This window comes from Benincasa hispida, chromosome 3 (assembly GCF_027475165.1).
Source record: "Benincasa hispida cultivar pf3 chromosome 3, pf3_genome.v1.1, whole genome shotgun sequence".
Classification (NCBI taxonomy): Eukaryota; Viridiplantae; Streptophyta; class Magnoliopsida; order Cucurbitales; family Cucurbitaceae; genus Benincasa; species Benincasa hispida.
In genome coordinates, this window is record NC_143480.1 from 12,062,382 (window position 1) to 12,088,061 (window position 25,680).

The 25,680-nt window shown below is 33.9% G+C and overlaps 1 protein-coding gene, 1 long non-coding RNA gene and 2 pseudogenes across 8 annotated transcripts; 2 read left to right on the forward strand and 2 right to left on the reverse strand.

Annotated features, from left to right (window-relative positions):
* Positions 1 to 5,141: 5,141 nt before the first annotated feature.
* Positions 5,142 to 6,557, forward strand: LOC150037022 (cysteine-rich receptor-like protein kinase 10; annotated as a pseudogene).
* A 5,592-nt stretch (positions 6,558 to 12,149) lies between these two features.
* Positions 12,150 to 15,670, forward strand: LOC120072547 (cysteine-rich receptor-like protein kinase 8). Of its 4 annotated transcripts, none has more exons than XM_090312075.1 (8): positions 12,150 to 12,481; positions 12,586 to 13,301; positions 13,728 to 13,832; positions 13,923 to 14,125; positions 14,291 to 14,501; positions 14,608 to 14,845; positions 14,959 to 15,109; positions 15,205 to 15,670. In XM_090312075.1, the coding sequence occupies exons 2-8, from the start codon at positions 12,821 to 12,823 to the stop codon at positions 15,511 to 15,513; spliced, it is 1,698 nt and encodes a 565-aa protein (XP_090168201.1). In that variant the 5' UTR covers positions 12,150 to 12,481; positions 12,586 to 12,820; the 3' UTR covers positions 15,514 to 15,670. The 4 variants fall into 4 exon arrangements, with proteins under 4 accessions (XP_090168201.1, XP_090168202.1, XP_090168200.1 ...); XM_090312076.1 differs by having other exon boundaries at positions 13,935 to 14,125; XM_090312074.1 differs by lacking the exon at positions 12,150 to 12,481 and having other exon boundaries at positions 12,488 to 13,301.
* Positions 15,671 to 16,955: 1,285 nt separating this feature from the next.
* On the reverse strand, positions 16,956 to 19,061 carry LOC120073992 (uncharacterized). Of its 3 annotated transcripts, none has more exons than XR_005480856.2 (5): positions 18,830 to 19,061; positions 18,113 to 18,137; positions 17,781 to 17,927; positions 17,496 to 17,695; positions 16,956 to 17,411 (listed from the first exon to the last, which is right to left on the reverse strand). It is a non-coding gene; the product is annotated as an uncharacterized LOC120073992 (long non-coding RNA). The 3 variants fall into 3 exon arrangements; XR_005480855.2 differs by having other exon boundaries at positions 18,113 to 18,701; XR_005480857.2 differs by lacking the exon at positions 18,113 to 18,137.
* Positions 19,062 to 22,232: 3,171 nt separating this feature from the next.
* Positions 22,233 to 23,434, reverse strand: LOC150037023 (uncharacterized; annotated as a pseudogene). Its single transcript, XR_016528459.1, has 2 exons — positions 23,387 to 23,434; positions 22,233 to 23,069 (listed from the first exon to the last, which is right to left on the reverse strand). The product of XR_016528459.1 is annotated as an uncharacterized LOC150037023 (transcript).
* Positions 23,435 to 25,680: the final 2,246 nt, after the last annotated feature.

The following is a 25,680-nucleotide window of genomic DNA, read 5'->3' on the forward strand; positions in this document are numbered from 1 at the left end:
AAGAGAACAACACATGCGGCGCGATGGATGCGGCGATAGAGGCATGCGATGATGGGGGCATGCAGCGATAAGGGCATGCGGCGATGGAGGCATGCGGCGATGGATGCGTTGGTGTCATGCAGTGGTGCTATGTGTTGGTGCTATGCGGCAATGTTATGCATTGGTAGTATGCGGCAATAGCGTTAGACGATGAACTATGTGGCGGTAAGACGAGCCAAGATGGACGCATGTGCCAATTGGTGGTGTCCGGACATAGGAATATTGCGATAATTGGATGGGTGCATTTGTGGCTAGATGACCGCATATGAAGTTGGACGAACGCATATGAGGGTGGATGGATGCATCCAAGGACGTCATCCAGACATATGGCTTGTTAGGAAGGAGTCTTAGGCCTTAAGTAAATAAGGTGGGTGCATGAGCAGACATGTTAAGTCTTAAGTGCTAGATATGGAGGAGGAGGACACTTAAGATTGCATTGATGTGAGGGATGCGTTGATAATGTAGGGTGAAGACACATCAAACAAGAGATGGAAGAGGTTGGACGTTGGCAAAAGATAAGGAAAACACTTGGATGTGATCAAGGGAAGAGGTGTCGGGCAAAGGAGAAGGGTTGAACGCCTATAAAAGGGAGAGAACGCCTCACTTCAACCCATAAATCAGTTAAGTACATAAAAACCACAAATAAATGAAAGAATAAGATATATTCGATGTTTTTCCAAACAAGAAGTTTTTCCAAACTACTCGTGCAAATCAGGTGATTTTTTAACCAAAAGTTTCTAAATTAAATGTAGTTTCGGTGTGAGGGCTGCCTTAGTGAAATTTTAACTCTAAGTCTATCAAATGCAAGGAAAACCTAGAGGTGCTCACCAGTGAGAAGACAGTCAGGCCAAGAGGAATAAATTTGAGACTCGAAACTTTCGCCAAGGAATTTCAAGGCGAAACTTTAAGGTATTATAGGACATTTTCACACATTTTTGAAGAAGAGAATGTCTTGAGGTAAGGCTCGAAAGAGTGTGTAATCTAGGCTTAAAGTTAAACCTAAAATAGGGTCCAGCGGAGGAACAAGGGAATCCAGGTGAACTGGGAAGAAAGATCTCAACAGATCACTATGAGTGGTTACTTCTTTTACTCTTTTAAACATATTTTGAGTTGATATATTGTAGTTTATATTATAAGATGAGTACGACGTTGGGATGGTCAAGGGATCTGTGGACCTAGAACCTGAGCCCAAAATCAATCCTTACAGGATGGTCAGGGTACCAAGGAGTCTAGTTCCTGAGCCTGTGGGACAGAAAACCTTGAATGGGATGGTCTAAGGGCCGACGGGCCTAGCTTATGAGCCATGAAAGGGAGAACTATGTGCACATAGGTTGATGTTTTTAGTTATGAAATGTTAACCATCTACCATGTGTGTAGGTGGGTTTGTGAAAAGTTTCATGGTATGGTGGAGGTTTGCATAGGAACCTCGTGATAATGCTTCTAAAAGACTTGTATTTGTATTACCACTCACTGAGCTTTGTAAAGCTCATGGTTTATCTATGTGTTTCTCTTGCAGGTAGCTGACGAGTCCAGGTTGTGGTGTTGGTCAAGGTCTGCCACAAGTCTAGAAATATTATTAAATGAGATTGGTAGTCGGGATAGTGTCCTTCATGTAAATGTAACTTGAATTTGTAAACTAGTTTCTAATTAAAATATGTAATATTTTTCCACTGCTGTTATAAGGTTATTAAAAGAAACTAGTAGGTTAACTAAAGTAGCATCAATTAATATCATGCCTCTCCTCAGGCTCAGGAGTGTGAGCTCGGGGTGGGGTGTGCACTACTGCTGTTCAGGCATAGAGTCACTTTGTCTAAAGAAATGTGTCCTAAGACGCCTCAAGTGGTTGAGGAGATGAAACAGATCAGTCTAACCTAGGCCATTTTAATGTTGCTGACCTATTTACGAAGGCTCTCATGGCTACAGTATCTGAGGGTCACCTTCGGAGCATGGGTCTACAGGATCGCCCGCGACTAGACTAGGGCAAGTGAGAGATTTTCTTGTACTGGGCTTTTATGCCCTAGTATATTGTTTTGTACTCATTTTTTGTACATCCCAATTTGCTTTAGGATAAGTGGAGATTGTTAGGGTTGATGCCCTAAAGTTTCATGTCCTGTAGTTTGTAAACAGTATGTATGAATGCTTGTGTTGTTAATATATGATATTTACTTTGCATCTTGTATTTTTGCTCAGTTACTTGTTTTATTTGCTTTACAACAAACCAATAAACATAAAATTTCTGGTCATCTGTATGTGACTCAAGCATGTATGTGGTGACATACAAATGGATCATGTCTTGAGTGATAACCAAAATGGTCTGTAGTATATGGATATAGGAGGAAACCTTATCCCGGTAACGTACGGATGCGACCTGCTCTATGGAATGGTCACAATTGTTGTGACTTGTCACAGATGGTCTAATCCTGATCATTCGTGTTGGGGACATGCGAGCAGGGGCGTCCTATACAAAGAGTTTGTATAAGACCTGACCACGAAGTGTTAACGTCTCGTTATATAACACCGTTCATGACAGAGACTTTACTTCATTAGGATGACCATAGGTAACATGACCTCAATCTTGAGTGAGTTGGGAACTCCTACCATTGAGGGCGGTCCTTTGACTTGTATGGGTGCGAGTGGCCAGTTCGCCGATTCAAACCTACCATTTTGGGGATTCGTCTGATTTGGGAGCTGGGAACTCAACTACACAAGATGGAATTCACTCCTTCCCCGAGGCAGGGGTAAGTAGATCGATAGCTCCCTTAAGGACTGATTCCGAGGCTTGAACGATGTGGCGTCACACACCTTCTCTTGGCCCAAGAGGTGTTCACATATAGTTGGACTATGTTGTATTGTTCATTAGAGGAATCAGTGGTACTTAAGGAATGAGATGTAACTACAGGGGCAAAACGGTAATTTGGCTCAGCTGTACTTATGAGCATCGGTCATCGTACTCATGATTAGTTATATCCGTTGGACACAGAAATATATCTGTGGTATGAAGAGTTCAGCTGTTGGTCTTTAGTGGAATGCCTGACAGTTAACGAATGGTGGATCTCGTGGCTAAAGAGCTTAGTCAGCTATTCACGGACCGTTGGAGCTTTGAGCCACAAGTCCATTAGGTCCCCTGGGTAGCTTGGATAAAGTTGAGAACCAGTATTTGGGTTAATTTGAAATGTTCAAATTGACAAGAGGAAGTTCGATTATATATGATATAATTGGACTGGTTAATTATATATGATATAATTGGCTAAATATATGAGATACATTATTTTGGAGGAAATTAGATATAAATATGATTTATATCAAGTAGAGAAGAAAATACTATAGTAGATATGTGATATCAAACTATAGGATAAAAATATAATATGATTATATTTATTAATTAACTAGTTGATTAATTATATGATAATAAATCCAACTTTCACATTCGGACGTGGGTTAGTGGGGCAACGTCGATTATTCTAACTGATGAGTTAAAATGAAAAATGTTTTCATTTTTGAATGGATCAATCGATTGCCGAAATAAGAAAAGAGAGAGCACGCTGGTGTTTCCTAAACGATCACTTAAAAAAATCGAGAGATTATACGATAACTCCTCTTCCCCTAAACGATCGTCCACCTCGTGACTAATCAATCGCACACTGTTGTCGACATGATCGCATAGCTTCTCTAAACGATCATATAGTGTGCCGAATTTTCTAAACGATCGTATACCTTTTTCTAAACGATCATTCAGTAAATCTTACACGATCGTGTAGCTTCTCCTAAATGATAAGCAATCTGCTATGCGACAACGTCTTTTTCCCTCTCACTTACTGATCGCCTACACGATTCGTGTTTCTTCCTTCCTCTACCAAATTCACCAAAGACCACCTTTTGGGTTTTCACTCCGAGAATACCTGGGGCTCTTTAGTGGTGGTTTCGTCCCCGCGGCGTTCGTGTTTGTGCAGTTATTCGTGCTGTTGTTGTTGACGCTACTGCTGGGCATTGGTAGATCGCTTAGAGGGTTCCGCTGCGTTGAGTTCCAAAGTTCGAAAATTGTCTTCAACTAGTATGGAACTCTCTCCCTTGTTATTTACCTTGTTCTTTGCATGACGATAATTAGTGTTTTTTTGCATAACTGTTCGTATGAATGTATAATGTTGTATGTCGGTCACTGTGAGATCTGAGCGACCCGAACACGCTCATGGAACTCTTAGATATGAGATCCTTCATATATGAGTTTAACAGAAACAATCAAGGAGGCATTGTGGCTAAAGGGATTGCTGAAAGACTTTGGAATAGATCAAATAGTGGTGAAACTCTACTGTGACAACCAAAGTGCTATCCATTTGTCCTGAAATCCACAATACCACACTAAAACTAAGCACATTGATATCAAGTATCATTTCATTAGAGATAAAATTAAGACAGGGGAGATAGAAATTTTGAAGGTTCATACTTCAGACAATGCAGCTGACATGTTAACAAAACTTGTTTCAAAGCTTAAATTCTTTAAATGTTTAGAATAAGTTGGTTTCGAACTTCCAGACACAAGGTAGACAAAATGGTCAGAATCGGGAAGATCAAAAGATTGCAAGGCATTAGAGTCAAGGTGAAGAATTTGAAGAAGCTTTAACTCAAATACCTCAGTCTTTTATTTGTTTATAACTAACTTTGTGATGTAAACGATTAGCTGGTATACTCTATAAATACCTCTGATCTTTAAAACAAAATAGAAAAAAGTTATCATCATTTTCCTAGTTTTCTGTAAACAAAAAAAAAACCTATATGAAATCTTTATTAGTAAAGAACTTAGATCTTCTTGTGGATGCAAACAATCTTGTCGAACCACGTAAACATTGTGCTTCATCTTATTGCCTATCTTTCTTGTTCATACCATTGTTTTCTTTCCTGAAAATCGTGCGTCATTCATTCATCATTCAAATCACATCGAATATTTGAGTATCAAGTTCAATCGTGCATCGTTCTTCGTTATCGAGTAGTTTCGAGCAGATCGTTTCACTTCAAGTCGCACCTACAAGGTTAATGAATCAAAAGTTTGAGATGTGAAAGTTTTATTTTATTTGTAAGGAGTGTTAGAACAACTATATGACAATATCATGTGTTCATTTATTGATCAAGGAAAGCTGATGGTTGGTGAGAAAGTAGCAGTGAAAAGACTATCAACAAAATCAAGTCAAGGACATGTAGAGTTCAAGAATGAAGCAAAGGTCATTTGGAAGCTTCAACATAAGAATCTGGTCAGGCTCTTGGGATGTTGTGTTGAAGGAGAAGAAAAACTTCTAGTCTATGAGTACATGGCAAATACTAGCCTTGGTGCTTTCTTGTTTGGTTAGCCATTTTTCTCTCATATACTTTCATTTTCATTCTCCATACATCTTTTTCCAACCTCGTGGAAAGGTAGAATCCATGTCATATGCTTTTACTAATCTAATTGCAATGACATATCCATTGGAGTGCAAACAACTTGATTGGCTCAAGTGCGAAAACATTGTCAACGGGATTGCAAGAGGAATTCTCTACCTCCATGAAGATTCTTGACTCAAAAGCATCCATAGATATTCCAAAGCAAGCAATGTACTGTTAGATGAGGAGATGAATCCAAAGATATCAGACTTTGGGACTGTAAGCATATTTGGAGGCAAGCAAATTGATGCCGGCACCAATAGAATAGTTGGAACATAGTAAGTCATTCAACCATACTTTCATATATATGTATTGGAAATGTATATACAAATTGCACATAAGTTTGAAGTAGAAAAGATCCAAAGTAAAAACAACATCTCCATTCATATAGAGAATTTTAGGCATGTAACCTTACACTTCAATAGATTTATTGTAAGGTGAAAATATTGAAAAGCTTGTTATCCTATCTAAAAGTATATTAAGCATACAAAAATTTGCATCATTGTTTTTCTTTCACATTTGTTGCTCATTGGTCGCAATTATCAATCCTGCAGTGGCTATATGGCACCAGAGTATGCTATGGAGCGAGTTTTCTCAGTTAAGTCCGACGTATATAGTTTTGGAGTTCTTATGCTAGAAGTGATTAGTGGGAGAAAAAACATTGGTTTTCTGAACATGGACAGAACGCAGAACCTCTTGTCATATGTATGTATGGTTTTGTTCTTTATCAAACATAAACTTTGAAAACTCTCCCTCTCATTTTTGTGATCGTTGTTTAACAAGATAACAATTTAACATGCATAGGAGCTATGGAGTGATGGGAGAGTAGAAGAAATGATAGACAAGAACTTGGCTAGAGATTGTCCTGAGAGTGAGGCTGTAAAATGGATCCACATAGGGTTGCTGTGTGTGCAAGAAGATCATAACATCAGACCCACCATGTAAATGGTTGTTCTAATGCTTGGAAGTTAATCGACTCACCTTCCTCAGCCATCAAAACCTCCATTTCTTATAGGTAGAGGGTCTTAAGTAGATATCAATATTCAACAACTGAAACTGGGACAGGGTTACACACCACATATCAGTCATCCACTAGTGCTTCTACTTAGCCATAGCAATCGGTCGTAGGTAGAAATGTCCAATTTTGGTCCCGCGGGGATTCCCCGATTAGGCGAGAAATGGGAGAGGGGGTGGGGAAAAAATTCTTTGTGAGGTAAATGAGGACGGGGACGGAGAATGCATTCCCTGCTCCTGCCCCCACCCCAGTTTGTCTCTATTTATTTATTTAGTATAATTATATTATTATTATTATTATTATATAAAGAGAAATAGGCAAAAATAGAAAAAAATACAAACTGTTTACATACTATGGTAAAAATCATATCAACGGATATTTTTTTTACAAAAAAAAAAATCAAAACTACCATCGATTTCCTACGACGATTTTCGATCTTCTAATTCTACTTCTTCTTCTTCTTTTGAGCTTTATTATCATTCAATTCTAAAACAATTTCGTTCAATTTTGATCATTCGCCGATTCTAATTCATTTTCTTCTTCTTCTTCATTGATCGATTTCATTGTTCTTTACCACATAGCTTAGAGGTTTTCATTCTTCTTTATCGATTCCTTCAATCACACAAGTACAATACTTATTCTCCTTCTTCCATTGCCTCGTAATATTGCACATTTCGTTGTCGAGTGAAGAACAATCCTTCTTCTTCGAATTTCACAATATTCTCTTCACTTTAATGTTTTATTCTACCAAAAAAACATTAAAAGAAAAACTCAAAGGATAACAACGGTTCTTGTATGCCCTAATTCATAAATCAAGTTATTGAACTTTTCCTCCACAATTCCAATAAGTTGTTGTATACAACACTACAAAGCTATTGTTGAAACCATTTAGGCGAAAATTCAAAATTAGTACATGTTGTTCATCTTAGGGAGGATTAGATCTAAATGGGTCGATATAGATAGAGATAGTGCCATATCAAGGATAGAGAAAGATAGAACTCTATCTTTGATTGATCTTCACTCGATTTATAATAGCTTATATGGTTGGAACATTGGATTCTTAAAATTTTGAACACGATCAATATCTTATTCAACTGAAAGCGCATAAATGATTGATGATGTATAGTATCATTACTTGTCTATCTCAGATAGACAGAGATGGTGCTCTATCTCTATTTATCTCAGATAGACAAATATAGACACTCTTTGTCTATCTGTGATAGACAAAGATAGAACTCTATGTGATAGACAGAGATAAATGTCTATCTTTGTCTATCAGGGATAGAAAAAGATAGAACTCTATCTTTGATTGATATTCACTTGAGAGTTCCAAAAGAGGCAAGTATGTTGAAAAGTAGTCTTTTATTTTTTTTTATTTTGAAAAGTAGTTGTTTGTCTCATAAAGTTGAGTTCGTAAGTAAGTATTTTGTCTCGTGAAGTAACTTTACAAGATAGACTTATGACATTACGAGACAAGCAAAAGAGTCCATAGTTTGTCTCATAAAGTTATAAGTTTGTCTTGTGAAGTTACTTCATGAGACAAAAGATAGAAATGAACTCAACTTTACGAGACAAAAGACTGACTTTTGTCTCTCGTAGAATTGAGTTCATTTTTATCTTTTGTCTCATGTAACGTCACAAGACAATCTATTCATCTTGACGAGACGTATTTCTTTTTTCATAATATTGTAAGTTTATCTCATGAAGTTACTTCACGGGACAATCTATTCATCTTCACGGGACGTTTTTATTTTTTCATAATGTTGTAAGTTTTTCTCGTGAAGTTACTTCATGGGACAAAAAACAAAAATGAAAGAAAATTTGCAAAAACCACCCCTGAACTATGGAATTGGTTACAATCACACCCCTCAACTTTCAATTCATTCAATTACCCTCTTGTAGTTTCAAAATGGTTGCAATTAGGTCCTTTTATTAAATTAAATAAAATGATCTAATTGCAATCATTTTGTCGTCAATTCAAAGTTATCAATAATAGATCCACTCAACTAAATAAATATAGAAATCTAGAGCAGATATTAATGTTTACCATTAAAGTCCATCACTATCTATCTGAAATAGTATTCTATCTCTATCTATCTCAATTTAAAATTATCAATAATAGATTCACTCAACTAAACAAATATAGAAATAAAGAGTGCAAATGATATAGAAATTATAGAAACAGATATTAGTGTTTACTTATCATTGTCTATCTGAGATAGAAAAGACAGTGCTCTATCTCTGTCTATCTTAATTCAAATGTACCAATAATAATGTATTGATGTTAAAGTTTTTGATAAAGTTCTTAAGATAGATAGTTGACATACAAGTACATTATTAAATAAGCATTATTAAAATAAAAATAGATATTAGTGTTTACTATATAGAAGTAGATATAGAGTGCAAACCATAAAGAAACTATAGAAATAGATATTAGTGTTTACTATATAGAAACGATAGATGGTTATCGTACACTATTTGATGAAGAAGAAGATGTTGGAAGAAGATGTGGGAAGAGGATGGGTATCAAACGCGAGCGTGGATATCGGCTCAGTTGAAGGGTAATCTGATTAATTGTAATTAATCGGCTGGTTATTCGTGTGGGTTGGAGATACTATTTCACTATCGTGGGTTGGATTTTTCTTTGATCGTTTTAGGTTGGGTTCAAATTTCGCTATTCATGTAAAGATTTTGGGTTTTTTTATTACATTTGAAAAGACTCCTTATATAAACATTATATTTAAATTTCAAGTTTGTTTATTGGTTAAGATAATGAATATGTTTAAATTGAATATTTAATTTAGATTATATAGAGATGTCCACGGGGGCGGGGCAGGACCGAGGATGTCATTTCCTGTCCCCATCTCCACTCCATATTTCATTTCCCATCCCGTGAAATTCCCCATAGGTATCATGGCGAGTAATCCCTTAGGGAATTTGTAGGGATCGGGTTCCAGTGGGAAATTTTTTCTCATTAGTTTTTTTCTTAAAAAAGTAAGTAATTTAAATCACTAATGTGAGTAAATTTTAAATAAATAATTTAGCTCTATCACTAAATTGTTTATTATGGTTTGCTTTACTTGACAATTTGAATTTAAAGATAAATTACTCAAATTTTGTCCTAAAAAAACTAATCAAATTTTTTAGTGGAAAGAAATAAATATAAATGTAAATATTAAATTTAAACATATTTATTATCTTGACCGATAAACAATCCAACTTGAAATTTAAATGTAATGTTTATATAATAATAATAATAACATAACATTAAAAATTTTTAATAAATAAATAAATAAAGGCTAATCGGGGCAGGGTGGGGATGGGCACAAGGAATGCACTCCTCCTCCCCATCCCAGTTTAGCTCAAAGAGAACTTTTTTCTCACTCCCTTCCCCATTCCCGACACGGGGTAGGGCCCGCGAGGCCCTGTGCGCGCAGGAAAATTGGACATATCTAAGATTATATATGTGAGTTATTTGATTTTTATTTATTTATTTCTACTAAAAAAGTTGATTAGTTTTTTTAAGCCAAAATTTGAGTAAGTTATTTTAAATTCAAATTGTCATATAAAACTAACCATAATAATTTTAGTGATAAAGTTAATTATTTATTTAAAATTTGTCTATATTAGTGATTTAAATGAATTGGTTTTTTTTTTAATAAAAGACAAACTAATAGGAAAAAATTTCCTGTGAGAACCTGATCCCCACGGGAAATCCTCATCCCGATCTCTGTAGAGAATTTCATGAGGATGGAAAATGAAATGGGGAGCAGGGATGGAGACGAGGAATGGCATCCCTAGCCCTATCCTGCTCCGTAGACATCTGTAGTCGTAGATTGTACTATTTTTTCAATTGTAATTGTTGCTCATAAATAGTTTAAGTTAGAGAAATGATTATATGCAACCTAACCCTTATACTCTCCATTTATTAACCACATAAAAATAGAATTAAAAAAATATCTTTTAAAAGAACAAAAATACCATAAGACATTATTTTATTGGACAATAATTAAGATGCACTAACATAGGTATATTTAAAAGGAACACCCAAATTTTTTTTCTTTTTTAAGTTATTGTTTGTCTCTATAGAATTTTGATTTGATTCATATAGATCATTATTATTTGATTAAATCTTCCGAAAGCCATTGCCTTTGAGGGATGTTGATAATCTATTTACATGACAAGTTTCTGTTCCTACTAAATTTATATTTTACCGAACGGGAGAAAATGTGAACCTTCGACCTTTTTTTATTTTTTTATTCTTGGGTTATAATATCTTAATCCAACTTTGCACATGTTGACTTAATTATATTTTAGTTCTTAATGTTTTGATCTTTTCCCAATTTAGTTCTTTTAACAATAATTTCATGATCTTTTCTAATATATATGTATTGCAAAGGTTTTGTGATTTTTTTCAACTAAGTCCTCACAACTAAATATTAAGGAGACCTTTGAAACAAGAAGTTTGTTATTATAGTCCTAAGTTATTATAGTTGGGTTATAATAGTTTGTGTTTAAAGTGTAGATTATTTTAGTATGAGTTATAATAGTAGAAGGAAATAGTAAACACGATGGAAAGAATAAAAAAAATGATGAAGTAAAAATAGTAAAAACTGTAGTAAATAGTAAATATTGTAGCAAATAGAAGTTTTGAAATAGTATTGACGGTAGCTAATTGGGGATTACAAAATAGTATTTATTGTAGTAAGATGTGGTTATTATAGTTCTAGAGCCGTCCTTGTCCTAAACACCTCCTAAAAGAGTGATGATAAAAATGAATTTGGAATGTGGGTGTCATTTATTATTGTATTAATATTTCAATGGGTCAATTTCCTGTAACAACATTTCAAGTGTTATTTCTCCTTTTTCTTTAACGATAAGTTTTACATATTTTTTTAAACAAATAAAATTTACCTATTGCCAAAGTGATCCTAACTTATCTATATTGTAGTTATCGATCAAAAAGTATGTAGTTCAAACTCCTAACCCTATGTACTGAAAAAATAATAAAAAATAAAAATTTTCGTATTAAGTCAAATAAAACAAATAAATATTTTACTTTATGGTTCTGTGGTATGCTTACATCACCAAATTAAAATACATAGTATTTTAAACTCAATTAATAAAGACTATTATGGCGTTAATGTATCATTAGTTAATTTTAATGTTTAGTGACAAAACGACTGAATCTAAACAAAACAAAACAAAAAAGATCGAGAGTAAGAGTTGATATTGAAACCCTTTGTCAAAAAAAAAAAAAAAAAAAGAAAAAGGTATGAAATTAATATTTTTTTTAAAAAAATTATGAACCAAATTGAACAATATACTCATCATTCAGGACTAAAACATATATTTAGCATAAGTTCTATTTTTATCCTATTAAAAAGAGAGGAAAGAAAACATAAAGATTTAATTAATGTCATTAAATAACAACAATTGAATTATGTTAAGTTTGACATGATATTTTAAAACTTAAATATCAAATAAAAACTGAATCTAAAATTTGAAAAAAGAAAAAAGAAAAAAGAAAAAAGAAAAAGAATAGGAAATTAAATTTAAAACATAAAATAAAAGTGTAACATTAAAATTTAGAGAATAAATAGAAACCAACTCCAAAAGATGACTCAAGCCCAATAAAATCATTGCATATAAAACTCGAGCAATGCAGTTGAATGTAAATTAATGAGGGAACTGTCAGTTTCCTGAGTGCTGGTTGTGTTCAACATTGTCTTCTCTGATCACAAAGTTTCCTCGTCTTCTCTGCTTGAGGAAACCAGTCGAAGCAGTCAATTGGTAAAATCCCAGACGTTTCTCATCTTGAATTGTGACACATACTTACTTTGTTGGGGGAGTATTTAATATGGCTCATCCACTTCTGAATATTCAAATTTGTATCAAACCCAACAGAGCACACCATGACATGATGACTGAGTCTTTTCTACTGCAAATAAATGTAGAAAATAACATCGAAACAAGTGGCTCCAAACCGTTTCCTCTGAATTAATTGTACAACGAAAGGTGCTAGAGATATTTCAATTATCTGTTTTCATCTCTTCAAGAAAAAGTTCGTCTCTTAATCAGCTATTCCAAACAAAAATCATGTTCTGTTTTCTCAATTGCAGATCTTTGCCAATTTCGTTGCTAGTTCTGATTTCAATCTTTGGGCTTAGCCGCTCCCATCATTTCGAACCCAAATATAGGTTCCACATCTGTTCATCGCCAAGTAATAACACAGCCAATTCTAATCTGGGTTCGGATCTCAATGGCCTGCTGAGTTCCCTATCAGAAGCTTCCTCTGACAGCTTCTACAACAGAACCTTCAATGGACTATACGGCCTCGTCCTTTGTCGAGGCGATATGAACAGCGATTACTGTCACAGTTGTGTCAGTGCCGCAAGCAAAGAATTAGGCGATAAATGCCGTTTAAGAGTTAACGCAACAATATGGTACGATGAGTGTATGCTGAGATACTCAGACAAGAACTTCTTGGGGATTGTAGAGCTGTCGCCGAGATTCCTCATGGGCGATTCCGGGAACCAGACATTGCCAGATGATCGGAATATTGATGGGCCTGCTCTGTTGTCTCAGATGGCCAGTGAAGCTGCAGGGTTAGAGATGATGTTCAAGGCAAACAAGTTGGATAAGCGTGGGACACGCTATGGATTGGTTCAGTGCACAAGGGATCTCAAAAGTAGTGAGTGTGGTACATGTTTGACGGCTCTATTGGAGGACATCAGGCAGGTTTACAAAGCGAGAGTGGGATGGAGAATTTTGGGTCCAAGTTGTAGCATAACGTACGAGCAATACCTTTTCTATCACCTACCAGCTTCGTCTCAAGGTGATTCAAATGGCAGCTTCTTTTACATCTTTTGACTTATGTTTGCATTTCTAAGCTGACTTATTTTTAGTTTATGGCTTGTGTTGTGATCTGAACATAGTTTTTGAGATAAATTTTAAGTGAAAAAGCTTTTATCATAAAAAGTAGGGATAACATCTCTAAGTTTGAGACGTTATAAATAGAATTCAAAAGCATAATGCTTAGACCAAAGGTAGAAAGGGTGAGAACTTCTGTAGGTGTGGGACCAAGAACTAAATAAAATTTGGGACTGAGAAGGAAGAAAATGAGTTCAGCATGGTTAGAACATAAAAGAGAATCTCTAAAACTTTATGGTGAGAGACAGAGTATAGATTTTTTATGAAAGCTTTCATTTACTCAAACTGTAATTTCTTGTTTGCTCAAAATTGTTGTCTAATGCTTAAACAGGATTGAGCGGGAAAATGATTGCAATAATCACTATATCAACAGTTGCAGCAGTAGCAATTCTTGCAAGTCTATTGTATTGTTTACTTTTGTCAAAGAAGAGACGGGGTAAGAAAAGCGAATACTTTATGTTAAGACTGCACTAGTCAGGCTTTAGTTCAAATAAAATATTGTGATATATCAAATTCATACATTCAGAGATGGACACAGGTGAACAAGTTCTGTTGCGAAATTTGGGAGATGCAAAGTCCGCAGAATTGATGAAGCAAGATTTGCATTCACAAGATAGAGACAATGATGAAGAAATGCATTACTTCAGTTTCATCACCCTTCAGGCTGCTACAAACAACTTTGCAGATGCAAATAGACTTGGAGAAGGCGGTTTTGGTCCCGTTTTCAAGGTTAGCTGGAAATGGTTTTAGGATACTAATACGAATTTAAGAAGTGGCATGATGTACATATAGCAAAGAACAACTATCTGGTCCTTTGCTCAGAACTACATGCATCAGTTATCCCTGTGCTATTTGTTGCTTTCTTTCGGTTTGCTAAGTTGTAAATACATCCAGGGAAAGTTGATGAACGGGGAAGAAATAGCTGTAAAACGACTGTCGGTTAAGTCGAGTCAAGGTCACGATGAGTTCAAGAATGAAGTCATGGTCATAATGAAGCTTCAACACAAAAATCTGGTCAGACTTTTGGGATGCTGTCTGGAGGGAGTGGAGAAGCTACTTGTCTATGAGTACATGGCAAACACTAGTCTAGATGCCTTCTTATTTGGTTTGTTCAGTTTCCATTCTTCATATGCTTTCTGCTTCATTGAAATCAAAACAGTAAGGATGGTTATCAGGAAAGTTTATCTCTTCTTGTTCATACTGCAATGCAGATCCAGTTAAATGCAAACAACTCGACTGGCTTAAGCGCAACAACATCATCAATGGAGTTGCAAAAGGAATTCTATATCTACACGAAGACTCGCGGCTCAAAATCATTCATAGGGATTTGAAAGCTAGCAATGTGTTGTTGGATGATGAGATGAATGCAAAGATATCGGACTTTGGAACGGCCAGAATTTTCGGAGGCAAGCAAGTTGAGGCTAGCACCAATAGAGTTGTTGGCACTTTGTAAGTCATTAAGCATAAGATATTTCCATGAATAGAACAGTATCAATTTGTATCAATTGTTGTCAGTATTTGCATCTAATCCACTTTCCCTATCATTCTAATCACTTCTGCAGTGGATATATGGCACCAGAATATGCAATGGAGGGAGTGTTTTCGATAAAGTCTGACGTTTACAGTTTTGGTATTTTAATGTTAGAAGTGATAAGCGGAAGAAAGAACAGCGGTTTCTTCAAAGTAGACAATAAACAGAGCCTTCTATCACAGGTAAAGATTCTTTCCTAGTCTATGCATCGGAGTCAAATTCTTAGGGTTTGTGTGGGGCGAGGTTCTTACAATACACATTATTTAAACACAATCAGGCATGGCAACTATGGAAGGAAGGAAAAGAAGAGGAAATGGTTGATCCGAACTTGGTTGGAGAATGCTCTTTAAGTGAAGCTCTGAGATGGATCCAAATTGCTCTGCTGTGTGTACAAGAAGACCCTAGCATCAGACCCACCATGTCGATGGTTGTTTTAATGCTTGGAAGCAAATCGATTCACCTTCCTCAACCGTCGAAGCCTCCATTCTTTCCGATTGGATTTCCAATGTCCGCCGATCAATCTTCAATGACTTTATTGGGAACAGGATATCTCTCCACCCAATCGTCTACCACTACTTCTATTTAGCCATATGGTTTCACAAATCTGCAGAAAATTTCATCTGCCTGATCATCATCAGCAGGATGATTACTTCAGAGATTTTATTCCCTTTCTCAAAACATTAGATTAGAAATTACCAACGTGTTTAGATCGTTAAATATATAACATAGTTCAATTGTGGTTAGAAGATGAGTTTCTTGCCGTTGCTGTATCATATAGATATTTCTAAAAAAAGTTATACAAACAAAAAAAAAAAAAAAAAATCAGAAGATAAATTAAATTCATAAACAAACCTTTGATTCGTGGACCTACATATAATTCTTAAATATACTATTTGTCGCAAGTAATGAATGAAGATAGTATGAAAAAATTTTCTCATTTGATTTTTTATTCTTTTTGTTTTTTAAAATTAAGTTTATATACATTACCTCTATTTTTAAATTTCTTCGTTTGTTATTTACCTTTTATCAATAGTTTTAAAAAAACCAAGCCAATTTTTTAAAACTAAAAAAATAGCTTTTGAAAACTTATTTTTATTTTTGGAGTTTGGTTAAGAATTCAATCATTGTAGTTGTAAAAGATATAAATCATAGTAAGAAATAGGGAGTAAATTTAATTTTCAAAAACCAAAAACCAAAACAAAATGGTTAACAAATGGGGTAATAATGTTTTTTTTTTTACTTACGAATATGATAAAAATAAATAAATTATGTATTAGAGTTTATATCTGTTTATATTACTTTAGTAAATATCAAATTTATTCGTTAACTAGTGTTCATGCATTTGTTGTTATTATTTGCAAACTTAATCTGAGCTCTTATTAATTTGTTTCAGAGTATTATCATTCTAGTATATCATTATATCTTATAATGGTTCAATTCGTCATATAATCATTTTGAATGTATGTTGATAAACTATTGATACACCATTATTATATTTGACATTAAATTTTAAATGCATAGTTATATACTACTGATGTATTAGTGTTGTCCTAATGTCATATTTAAAATAATTTTGAATTGATATTGGCATACTATTAATATACCAACATTATACTTTTTATAACCCAATACACCAATGTTATACTTGAAATTTAATTATAATCAATATAATCAATATACTATTGAGACACTAATATTTTACTTGAAAAGGATTTAGAAAGAATGTTGTTATACTACTAATACATAAATAATATACTTGAAATTATTTTTTAATGACTACTTATATACTATTGATACACTTCTGTTAAAATTTTAATCAATTTTGAATGAGTGTAGATAAACTACTAACACCTATGTAATGAAATATTATTGATGTTACACTTTGAATGAATGATGAGATATTATTGATGCATTAAGTGCATCCTATTAGACAAAAACTTGAAAAATTAAAAGTCATGTTTGGTAACCATTTGGTTTTTGGTTTTTGTATTTGATTCTTTTTCTTAAAAAAAAGAGAGAGAGAGAGAGTTTCATTAAGCCTCAAGGGGAATATTGGAAATTACATCATTATTTACGAGGTTCGAAGCCCAAGAAAGAAATCTACTACACCAAAATCCAGAATAATTAAAATTTCTAGCCCTCTTTGCAGCTTCATGAGCAACAACATTCGCCTTCCTATTAACTGATGAAAAGAGATAAATTTGAAGGCTGATACAAGATCAAGGATTTCAAGTAGGATAGATTCAACTTCAAAGTGAGAGGATGAAGTGCCATTTATCAAATTAATGGCACTATACTTGTGATCTTTTCTTTAAGAAACATTCTTCCCATGAATGTAGGCTTTGTGTGGCCGAGCCACGTTAACTCCCCTGTGTATCTTCTTCTCCCTCTACTTCTCTCCTTTCCTCTTGCTCCTTTTTTCCTTTCCAGGCAACAAATAGACATCCATTACAGAGAGAGTTTTTTTTACAGAGTGGTTTCGTTCTGTTAGTGAAATAGAGAAATGTGAGAATGTTTAGGTTTCGTCCTTTGTGAGTTAGTGAAAGAGAAAAATTTGAGAATGTTTACCATTTGAGTAAGCACAAGTAGGTGAAGATCTCTCCATCTCATCCACCCACGTGTAAAAGGCTCAGCTTCTTGTTGTGGATGCTTCTCAGCTTTCCTTTCCACCTATTGAAAGCAGTGCTCGAGCCAAGGCTTACTAAGTGGGCTTCTTACACACTTTCTTGGACGTGTGATTCACATTTGGGCCTGTGCTAGTGATCCTCCTAAGATCAAAACCCAACAAAAGTAGTATCAGAGTTGTTCTATCAGCAAGAAAGTAAATCTTGGAAGTTCAAGATTGTTTCTTACTTGAGATGACAGTAGCTAAAGTGGAGTTTGAAAAGTTTAATGGTAAGGGTGATTTTGCCTTGTGGAAGGCAAAAATTAGAGTTTTGCTTGGTCAGCAAAAGGCTCTTAAGGCCCTCTTGGATCCATCAAAACTCCCATAAATGGTGACTGCACAGGAAAAGGAAGACATGGAGTTAATAGCTTATGGAACACTCATTTTGAATATGAGAGACGGTGTCCTGAGGCAAATTATTGAAGAAGAGACAACATACAAAATCTGGACCAAACTTGAAGAATTATATGCTAAGAAAAACTTCTCTAATAAAATGTATCTAAGGAAAAGGTTCTTTTACCTTCAATATGGATCCTTCCAAGCCCCTGTTAGACAATTTAGATAAATACAAGAAACTTGTTACGGAATTTAAAAGTCTTAGAGAAAAACTTGGTGAAGAGAATGAAGCATTTATGCTTATTAACTTCCCACATGAAGCTTATAGAGAAGTCAAGAATGCTCTAAAATATGAGAGAGATGCTATCACAATTGACATTATTATTTAAGCCCTTAAAACTAGAGAAATGGAAATACAATCCTCTAAAAGGGAACAACTCACTGAGAAGGTTTGTATATTAAAAATAAACCTTAATTAACCAATGGAAGAACGGAAAACAACATCAAAATGAAGATAAGAAAACTAAACAGAAATTGAGATATAAGTACTGCAAGAAGAAAGATCATATAATTCAAGACTGCTTCATTTTAAAAAGAAAGAACCAAAAAAAAAAAAAAAAGAATGATGCCAAAGAAAAACAACGTAAAGCATCTATTGTTGAAGGTTATTTCATCTACTCCGATGCTCTTGCTTCCACTTAAGACCAAGCTAATTTGATGAGTCCTTTTGGGCAAACTATAAGAACTGAATTCCCGCAGAAGCGTGTGAACACCTTAAATTTAGACATTTAATTTTATGGAAACAAAAACAGTAAAATAAAATATGCATTTGTCAGATAAACATTCAAATAAAACATAAGCATGCTAGAAAAGAGGAAGAAGAGGAGAAATGAAAACTCACATTTGTAGATTCCTCTAGCTTTCCTTTTCAACCATTATTAACGATCTCGAACTTCTCCAAGAAGAAGGAGACCACCAATAAAGTTACCTTGCTATTCTCTAGGATTCCAAAGAACTCAAGAGTAGTCTCCATGAACTTTTAGGAGGAAAAAAGGAAGAGAATTTATAGAGAGAAGTTAGAGAGAAAGTGGAGGTTGGAGGCTAGCATTTTGTGTGATAAAAATCTCTTGCCCTAAATGGGCTATAAGGATATATTTATATGGGAAGGGTTAACCCTTTCTCCATGTATTTCTCTATATACCTTAGTACTAATTAATTAAATAACTTTTATTTAACTAATTGACACATTAATTAAATAACCATATATTAAATCTTATTTAATATATACATTTAATTAGTTATCATGAATACCATATATTTATACTAACCTCCAATCTCCATTATTTCTTAATCAATTAACTAACAATTAATTAATCAATTACATAACTATATTAAATCATATTTAATATGGAGTTAATATTTATATGTATAAATCTCTTTATGAATTCGATTCATATAAATCTAATATTTGAACCTTATTCAAATATATCTCTCTTACATAATTTAGATTATAGATCAAATCTATAATTAACCATTATATATTTATCTCATTAATATTAAATTTTCTCATTTGATTTGAACAATTTAAATCATTCCTCATTACTATGCTAACAAGGAGACCTTATGGACCTACTGATTAGAAGTTCAATGATATGAGATTAATCAATTAATCAATTAAGCTTCTTTAATCCAATCAATCAATATTCATTAACTACCAGTCACTCTACTAAAGACCGATAGTTGCACTCTTCACACTGTATAGATATATTTCTGTGTCCATAAATATAACCAATCAACGATAACCTTTTATAAATGCTCATAACTATCCTCCAGTTATTGATTCCTCTAATGAACAAACAGTTTATAGTTTAATCTCAAGACAATGAGAAGTTGAGGTTTCATTGTTCAAGACCCAGAAGCAATTGTTAGGGGAGCATTTAAATAGATCCCAATGGTAGGCTTGTTGAGTCAACTATCATTGCCACCCTCACTCATACAGAATTAAGTGGTTGTCTAATACTCCAATTATTCTAAAATAACTTATTTTTTAAATTAAACATTTAAAAATGTATTCCAAACACACTTTTAATCTCTTTTTTTAAAAAAAATGTTCACAACTCACTCAGAATTAAGGTTACGATGGTCATCCTAGTGAAATATTAGTTTCTTCAAGTAACGATGTTATAAAGAGAATCTAATTATTTCATGGTCCGATCGATGTATACACTACTACAAAAATGGTGTTTCTTGACGTTTTTCAAATGCCAAGTGTCAATTTTCTTGATGTTTTAAAAAATGTCAAGGAAGCTAGTGTCAAGAATGTGAATTTTCTTGACGTTTTAAAAACGTCAAGAAACACTAACACTTGACATGTTTGAAATTTCAAGAATATGAGCGTTCTTGACAAGGAAAAAACGTCAAGAAATTTTTTAACTTGACAATGAAAAATCGTCAAAATATATCCTATTTGACATGTTGGAAATGTCAAGAATATGGGAGTTCTTGACTTGTTAAACATGTCAAGAATATCTATAATCTTGACACGTTGAACATATCAAGCCTGCTTGTGATTTTTTTAGAAAAATATGTAATGTTGACGTTTTTACCTATAATTGCTCTTGTATTTTGATCTAACAACCACATTTGGTATGTATATGACATACATTCATCAATCAAATAAACAATACATGCATTTTCAATCTTATATATCAACCAAATTTCCACCAATATCTCTTTATAAAAACTTCACTTCTTTAACATTGTCAATATTATAACCCCATAAAGTATTTATAAGTTAAAAGAATATGAAAAACCCCATATGAATTATTCCAACATTATAGTCAACCAGATATGAACAATTTCAAAAGTATAACAACATCAACCCACGTATTAAAAAATTTTCTATTATACAATCAACCCCCATCCCCTCTATGAACAATTAAAAAAAATTACACCTACAAATCCCGTATGAAGTAATTCGAGTCAAATCTCGTTCACTATGCTCCTGCCTCTACAAGAATAATATAGTCCACCTTGAACTCGTCGCTTTGAGCACCTACATCAATGAAATAATATACCAAAACTAAAACATAAGATTGAAACAACTTAAAATTACTAAACTTAAGCACCGCAAGTTAAAATCCTCATGGAAAGATTTGTAAAAGTGAGTGACTACTATCTAGTCTAAGAAATAGGTTTCAGAAGCCAATGCTCCAATAAAAAAAAAACTAATGAACTCTTATGATAACCAAATTTACATACTGACCAAAAACCTACACCTCACACACCCTAGAGAGAATGTCAATTGCTATGTTTGTTTGAAGCTCTCACTTTTGAGCAAGGAAAAGCGTTCCAAGATTTATAAATGCAACGTACAATGTAACAAGGGGATCTTGAATCCTAAATGAGTCAATGACAATACTAAATATGATCTATAAAGGGAAACTGGAACTTTTAACTAACAAACTAAATAGCAAGGGGATCCACCTGAAAATTTATCAACGTACAAGCATTATTGCACTTCCAAAGTCACATATTTTTACTTGGTGAATAAGGGGATTCACCTGCAGAAAGCAAGCAGAACATTAGGCAATCATGTCACACAAGTATAGGCCTCTACAACTGTTCTTTTCAACAAAAATTCATCTCAATTTCCATATTCACTTTCAAATCATCAAAGAGCAATACCAAAATATTTTGAGGCTTCAAATCTCGGTGACAAACTCCAGGAACCGTGTGGATATGGGCCAGGCCCCTAAAAACCTAGAAGAAACAACAATTGACATGAGAAAAAAGTTGTGTGTTGTTTAGAAAAATGAGATAATAAAGGATAATTATTTATACCTGGTACATGTATAATTTGACATAGATGATTGGCATTCTTTGATTTGCATTACTGTAATGCTTCAAAACCGAAACATGGTTTCAGGGACATATTCCATTACCAAGTTGAGAAATAGTTTGTCTTTTGTAGTAGTGGAAAAGAAACAATGCTTTTGGAGCTCACGCTTCTTATATCTTATGTCCTGCAAAACCTTCTTTATAGCCATATTTTCACCCGTTTCCAAGCATTTGGCCTGGGAAAGAAGAACATTTATGCATCATTATTTTCTTACTTGATCAAGACAATGTCAACATAATCAAATTACTAAACTTCTTTCCAATCCTCATGTCTGATAAACAATTGAAAGGCAACTGGAAGCAATGTTTGTCAGAACAAGTGATAAACGATCAATTGATAGACTAAAGTGTAGACATGAATGGGAGTGCAAACGAGAGAGACGGAGAAAGTAGCGAGTGTAATCTAAATGGTATATGCATAAGCAAAAGGTGGGATTAGCATTGAAAGTTTCCAAAATTCGAGTCATTTGATGCTAACACAACACACTCGTTAAGACTAGATAATCCAAGAATTTCCAACTCAAATGGATTCATCTTGAAAGCAAAGCAAACAGAACCCCAACAGACAATCTAGTTACACATACGAAAGAAACAGTTCACACTCTAACAAACAGAGCATTTAGATTCTTACCAATCTAAAGACTCAGCGTTAGAATCTGTAACCTACCTTGTTCCTCCATTTTCTTGAAAAAATCATCGGCTTTAGAGATCGCCGCATAATGAATGCAATGAGAAAGGAAACCCAAATGCCACAAAACTCTGAATCGCAACTTCAGTAATCGGTGAAGCCCTTCAACCACCTCTCTGTTTTCATTAGCCAGTGCCGATAAGTCTCTCTCCACGGTCGGCCCTTCAATGTCTTGGTGCTTGAAATCAGACGGTTTCTGCCCGTTCTCTTTCTTAGAGGTTGAAGAGAATCTAGATATCTGATGCTGATCGAAATCCGAGATGGAGATGAAGCTAGGGTTTCTCAATTTCAGAATTGAACAAGGACCGAATCTGATTGGTCCGTCGTAATTAGGGCTACTACTCTGAATCTGTAAATCGGAAGAGATTAATTTCGAAATGGAACTGAGGGAGGGATCTGGAGAATCTACGAGGGAATTGAAGAGGTCAACTGTAGGGTTTGGAAATGTTCGTCGCGGAGATCGCTGAAATGAGGGATCAGAATGTGGAGAAGAGATTCGAGCAAAGGGATGCGTGAGGCACTCGTGTTTTTCATTTTTCTGTCCAAATCTGTACTGTCCAGTATATTCTAGTATTTTTGACTATCCAGTATATTCTAGTATTTTTGAGAAATCATTAATTGAATTTGACATTTTTAAAACGTCAAGTACTATATTTTTCAGAAATAAATGTACAACCTCCGCTTTTTAAAAATAATTCTTGATGTTTTTTTCTTTAAAATAACTTATTTCTTGACATTTTTTCATAAAAACGTCAAGTATCTAAAATTGCAAACGTCAATAAAGGTAAACTTCATACCCCACTCACATGTCTTTACATGGACAATATGGTTCATATTGTTTGTAATACTTACATCTCATGTAATAATTACAAAATGAGCCATATCTGTAGCAAGATAAGACATCCAACCTTCATCCATTTAAAGTAGACCTTTTAGGTTATTACTTGAACTTGAACCACTTGTATGTCAAACACTGTTCAAGTCACATTATATAACCTTAGATCTTAGTTTATTGGATTGAATTAATGCTGTCTAAATGTCAAATAAAATACCTCCTTTTTTTTTTAATAAGTATTGTAATTAAAGTGCAGGGTGGGGGAATCGAACCTCAAACCACGAGGTTGATAATATGAACATTATACCTCTTATTTTATTAGATAAATATTTGTGTTAATAAAACTACAAACCACGAGATACACTAGATTTAGGACATCAATCCTAACAAAAACATGACTGGGTGCCTGACTCCGGGTGCACCTACCACATGACACCTTTCAAGCCTTGGTTCAACACTTATAGATAAGTCGATGGAGAGTCAGTGTACATGGGAAACAATGAGGCTTGCCAAATTATTGGGATTTGATTAGTTTCATTAAGACTAAATGATGAAATACTCATTAGAATTGTGAGACATGTTCCAAACCATAAAAGGAATCTAATTTTCCTTGGTATGCTTGACTCCCTAGGTTGTGAATAGAAAGACAAAGTGTTAGGGTTGATACCCTAAATCTCATGGGTCTTGTAGTTTGTAATTGTATTGTACAAACAATTTATTTATTTAATAAAATCTGAGGTATTTTATTCGATATTTAGTAGCATTAATCCACAAAATCAATAAACAAACATCCAAGGTTATCTTATGTAGCTTAAATATGTATGTAGAGACATACAAGTGGATTATGTTTAAGTGATAATCTAAACGGTCTGTAGTGGATGGATAAGGTTAAGTGAGTCGTGAACCTACATATAAAAGTGGTCATTTGATTTACATGGGTGAGAGTGGCCAGTTTATCGACTTAATATACCTATCATTTTGGGGATTCGTTTAATTGGGGAGTTGGGAACACAACTACACGAGGCGAAATTCACTCATTCCCTATTGTCGGGGTAAGTAGATAAATTGCTCATTTAAGGGTTGATTTCGAGGCTTAAACAATGTGACGCTACCCTCTCTTGGCTCAAAGGGGTTTGGTCATAGCTGGACTATGACTTATAGTTTATTAGAGGGATTGGTAATACTTAAGGAGTTAGATGTAACTACAAGGACAAAATGGTAATTTTGGCCCAATTGTACTTACGAGCAATTTGTGAAGGGTCATCGCACTATTGACTGGTTACATCCACTAGACACAAAAATCTTTCTGTAGTGTGAAGAGCGCAGCTGTCAGTCTTTAGTGGAGTGACCAACAATTAATAGAAGTTGGGTAATTTAATTAAAAGAGTTTAATTAATTATCAAAATACCATTGGAGCTTCAATCTATAGGTCCATAAGATCCCTTCGGTAGCTCAACTGAGGTAATTGAGAATCAAATTAATTTTGGGTTGGATTTAATTGTTCAAGTTAATTGAGGGGATTAATTATATATGATATAATTAATTTAAATTTATTTTATGTTATATAATTATTATAATGCATTTGACACAATATAATATAATATTTATTTTAAGAGGAAATAAATATTTGAATATGATTCAAATATTAATTATATGGATTAGATTCATATAATTAAATTTAATATAAATTAGATTTATGTTAAATACCATAAATTATTGAGAGAAATTCAAACTATAGATTATATTGTATTTGATATAATATAAACTATAGGTTATATGTTATATTAGATATAACATATAATTTGATATATGTTATACATATAATAAAAATTATTGTATATATTTATATATATGCCTTAATTAATTTAATTAGTTTTTAAATTTGATTTTAAACTAATTAAAGAGGGAGTTATTTAACTCCTTTTTCCCCATTTTTCTCTCAATGATGTAACGTGTGAGTGGGCTAATCAGCAGAACTTCTTCTTCCCCAAAAATCACAGAAGGTCTGTGGGGTTTTTTTTTTTTTTTTTTAATGATTTTACTTCTCCTAAGAATTTTCTCGATAGAAAAATACTCTCCCTCTCTTCCCAAAAATTGACACAGAGCCCACAAAACTCCTGTGGATTCTCAACCAAAGAAGAATACCAAGGTTACGTTGTGGTGGTGTCCAATTGTTTTTGGGTTCTTGGCATATTACTGGTTTTGTTCGTTAAGACCGTGATTTAAGAAGGATTGTGAAACATTTGAAGAGGATTGTGAAGATTTCATTGTCTTCAAAGTTTAGTATAACTAAACCCTATTATTCTCCTCCTCCTTTGTTAAGCATGCT

Excerpts from the sequence above, each read along its gene's own strand:
- LOC120072547 (XM_090312074.1), top strand. The coding sequence starts at position 12,563 with ATGTTCTGTTTTCTCAATTGCAGATCTTTGCCAATTTCGTTGCTAGTT. Across the intron at positions 13,833-13,922 it reads TTTGTCAAAGAAGAGACGGG|AGATGGACACAGGTGAACAA; the intron begins GTAAGAAAAGCG and ends TCATACATTCAG. Across the intron at positions 14,126-14,290 it reads GTTTTGGTCCCGTTTTCAAG|GGAAAGTTGATGAACGGGGA; the intron begins GTTAGCTGGAAA and ends AAATACATCCAG.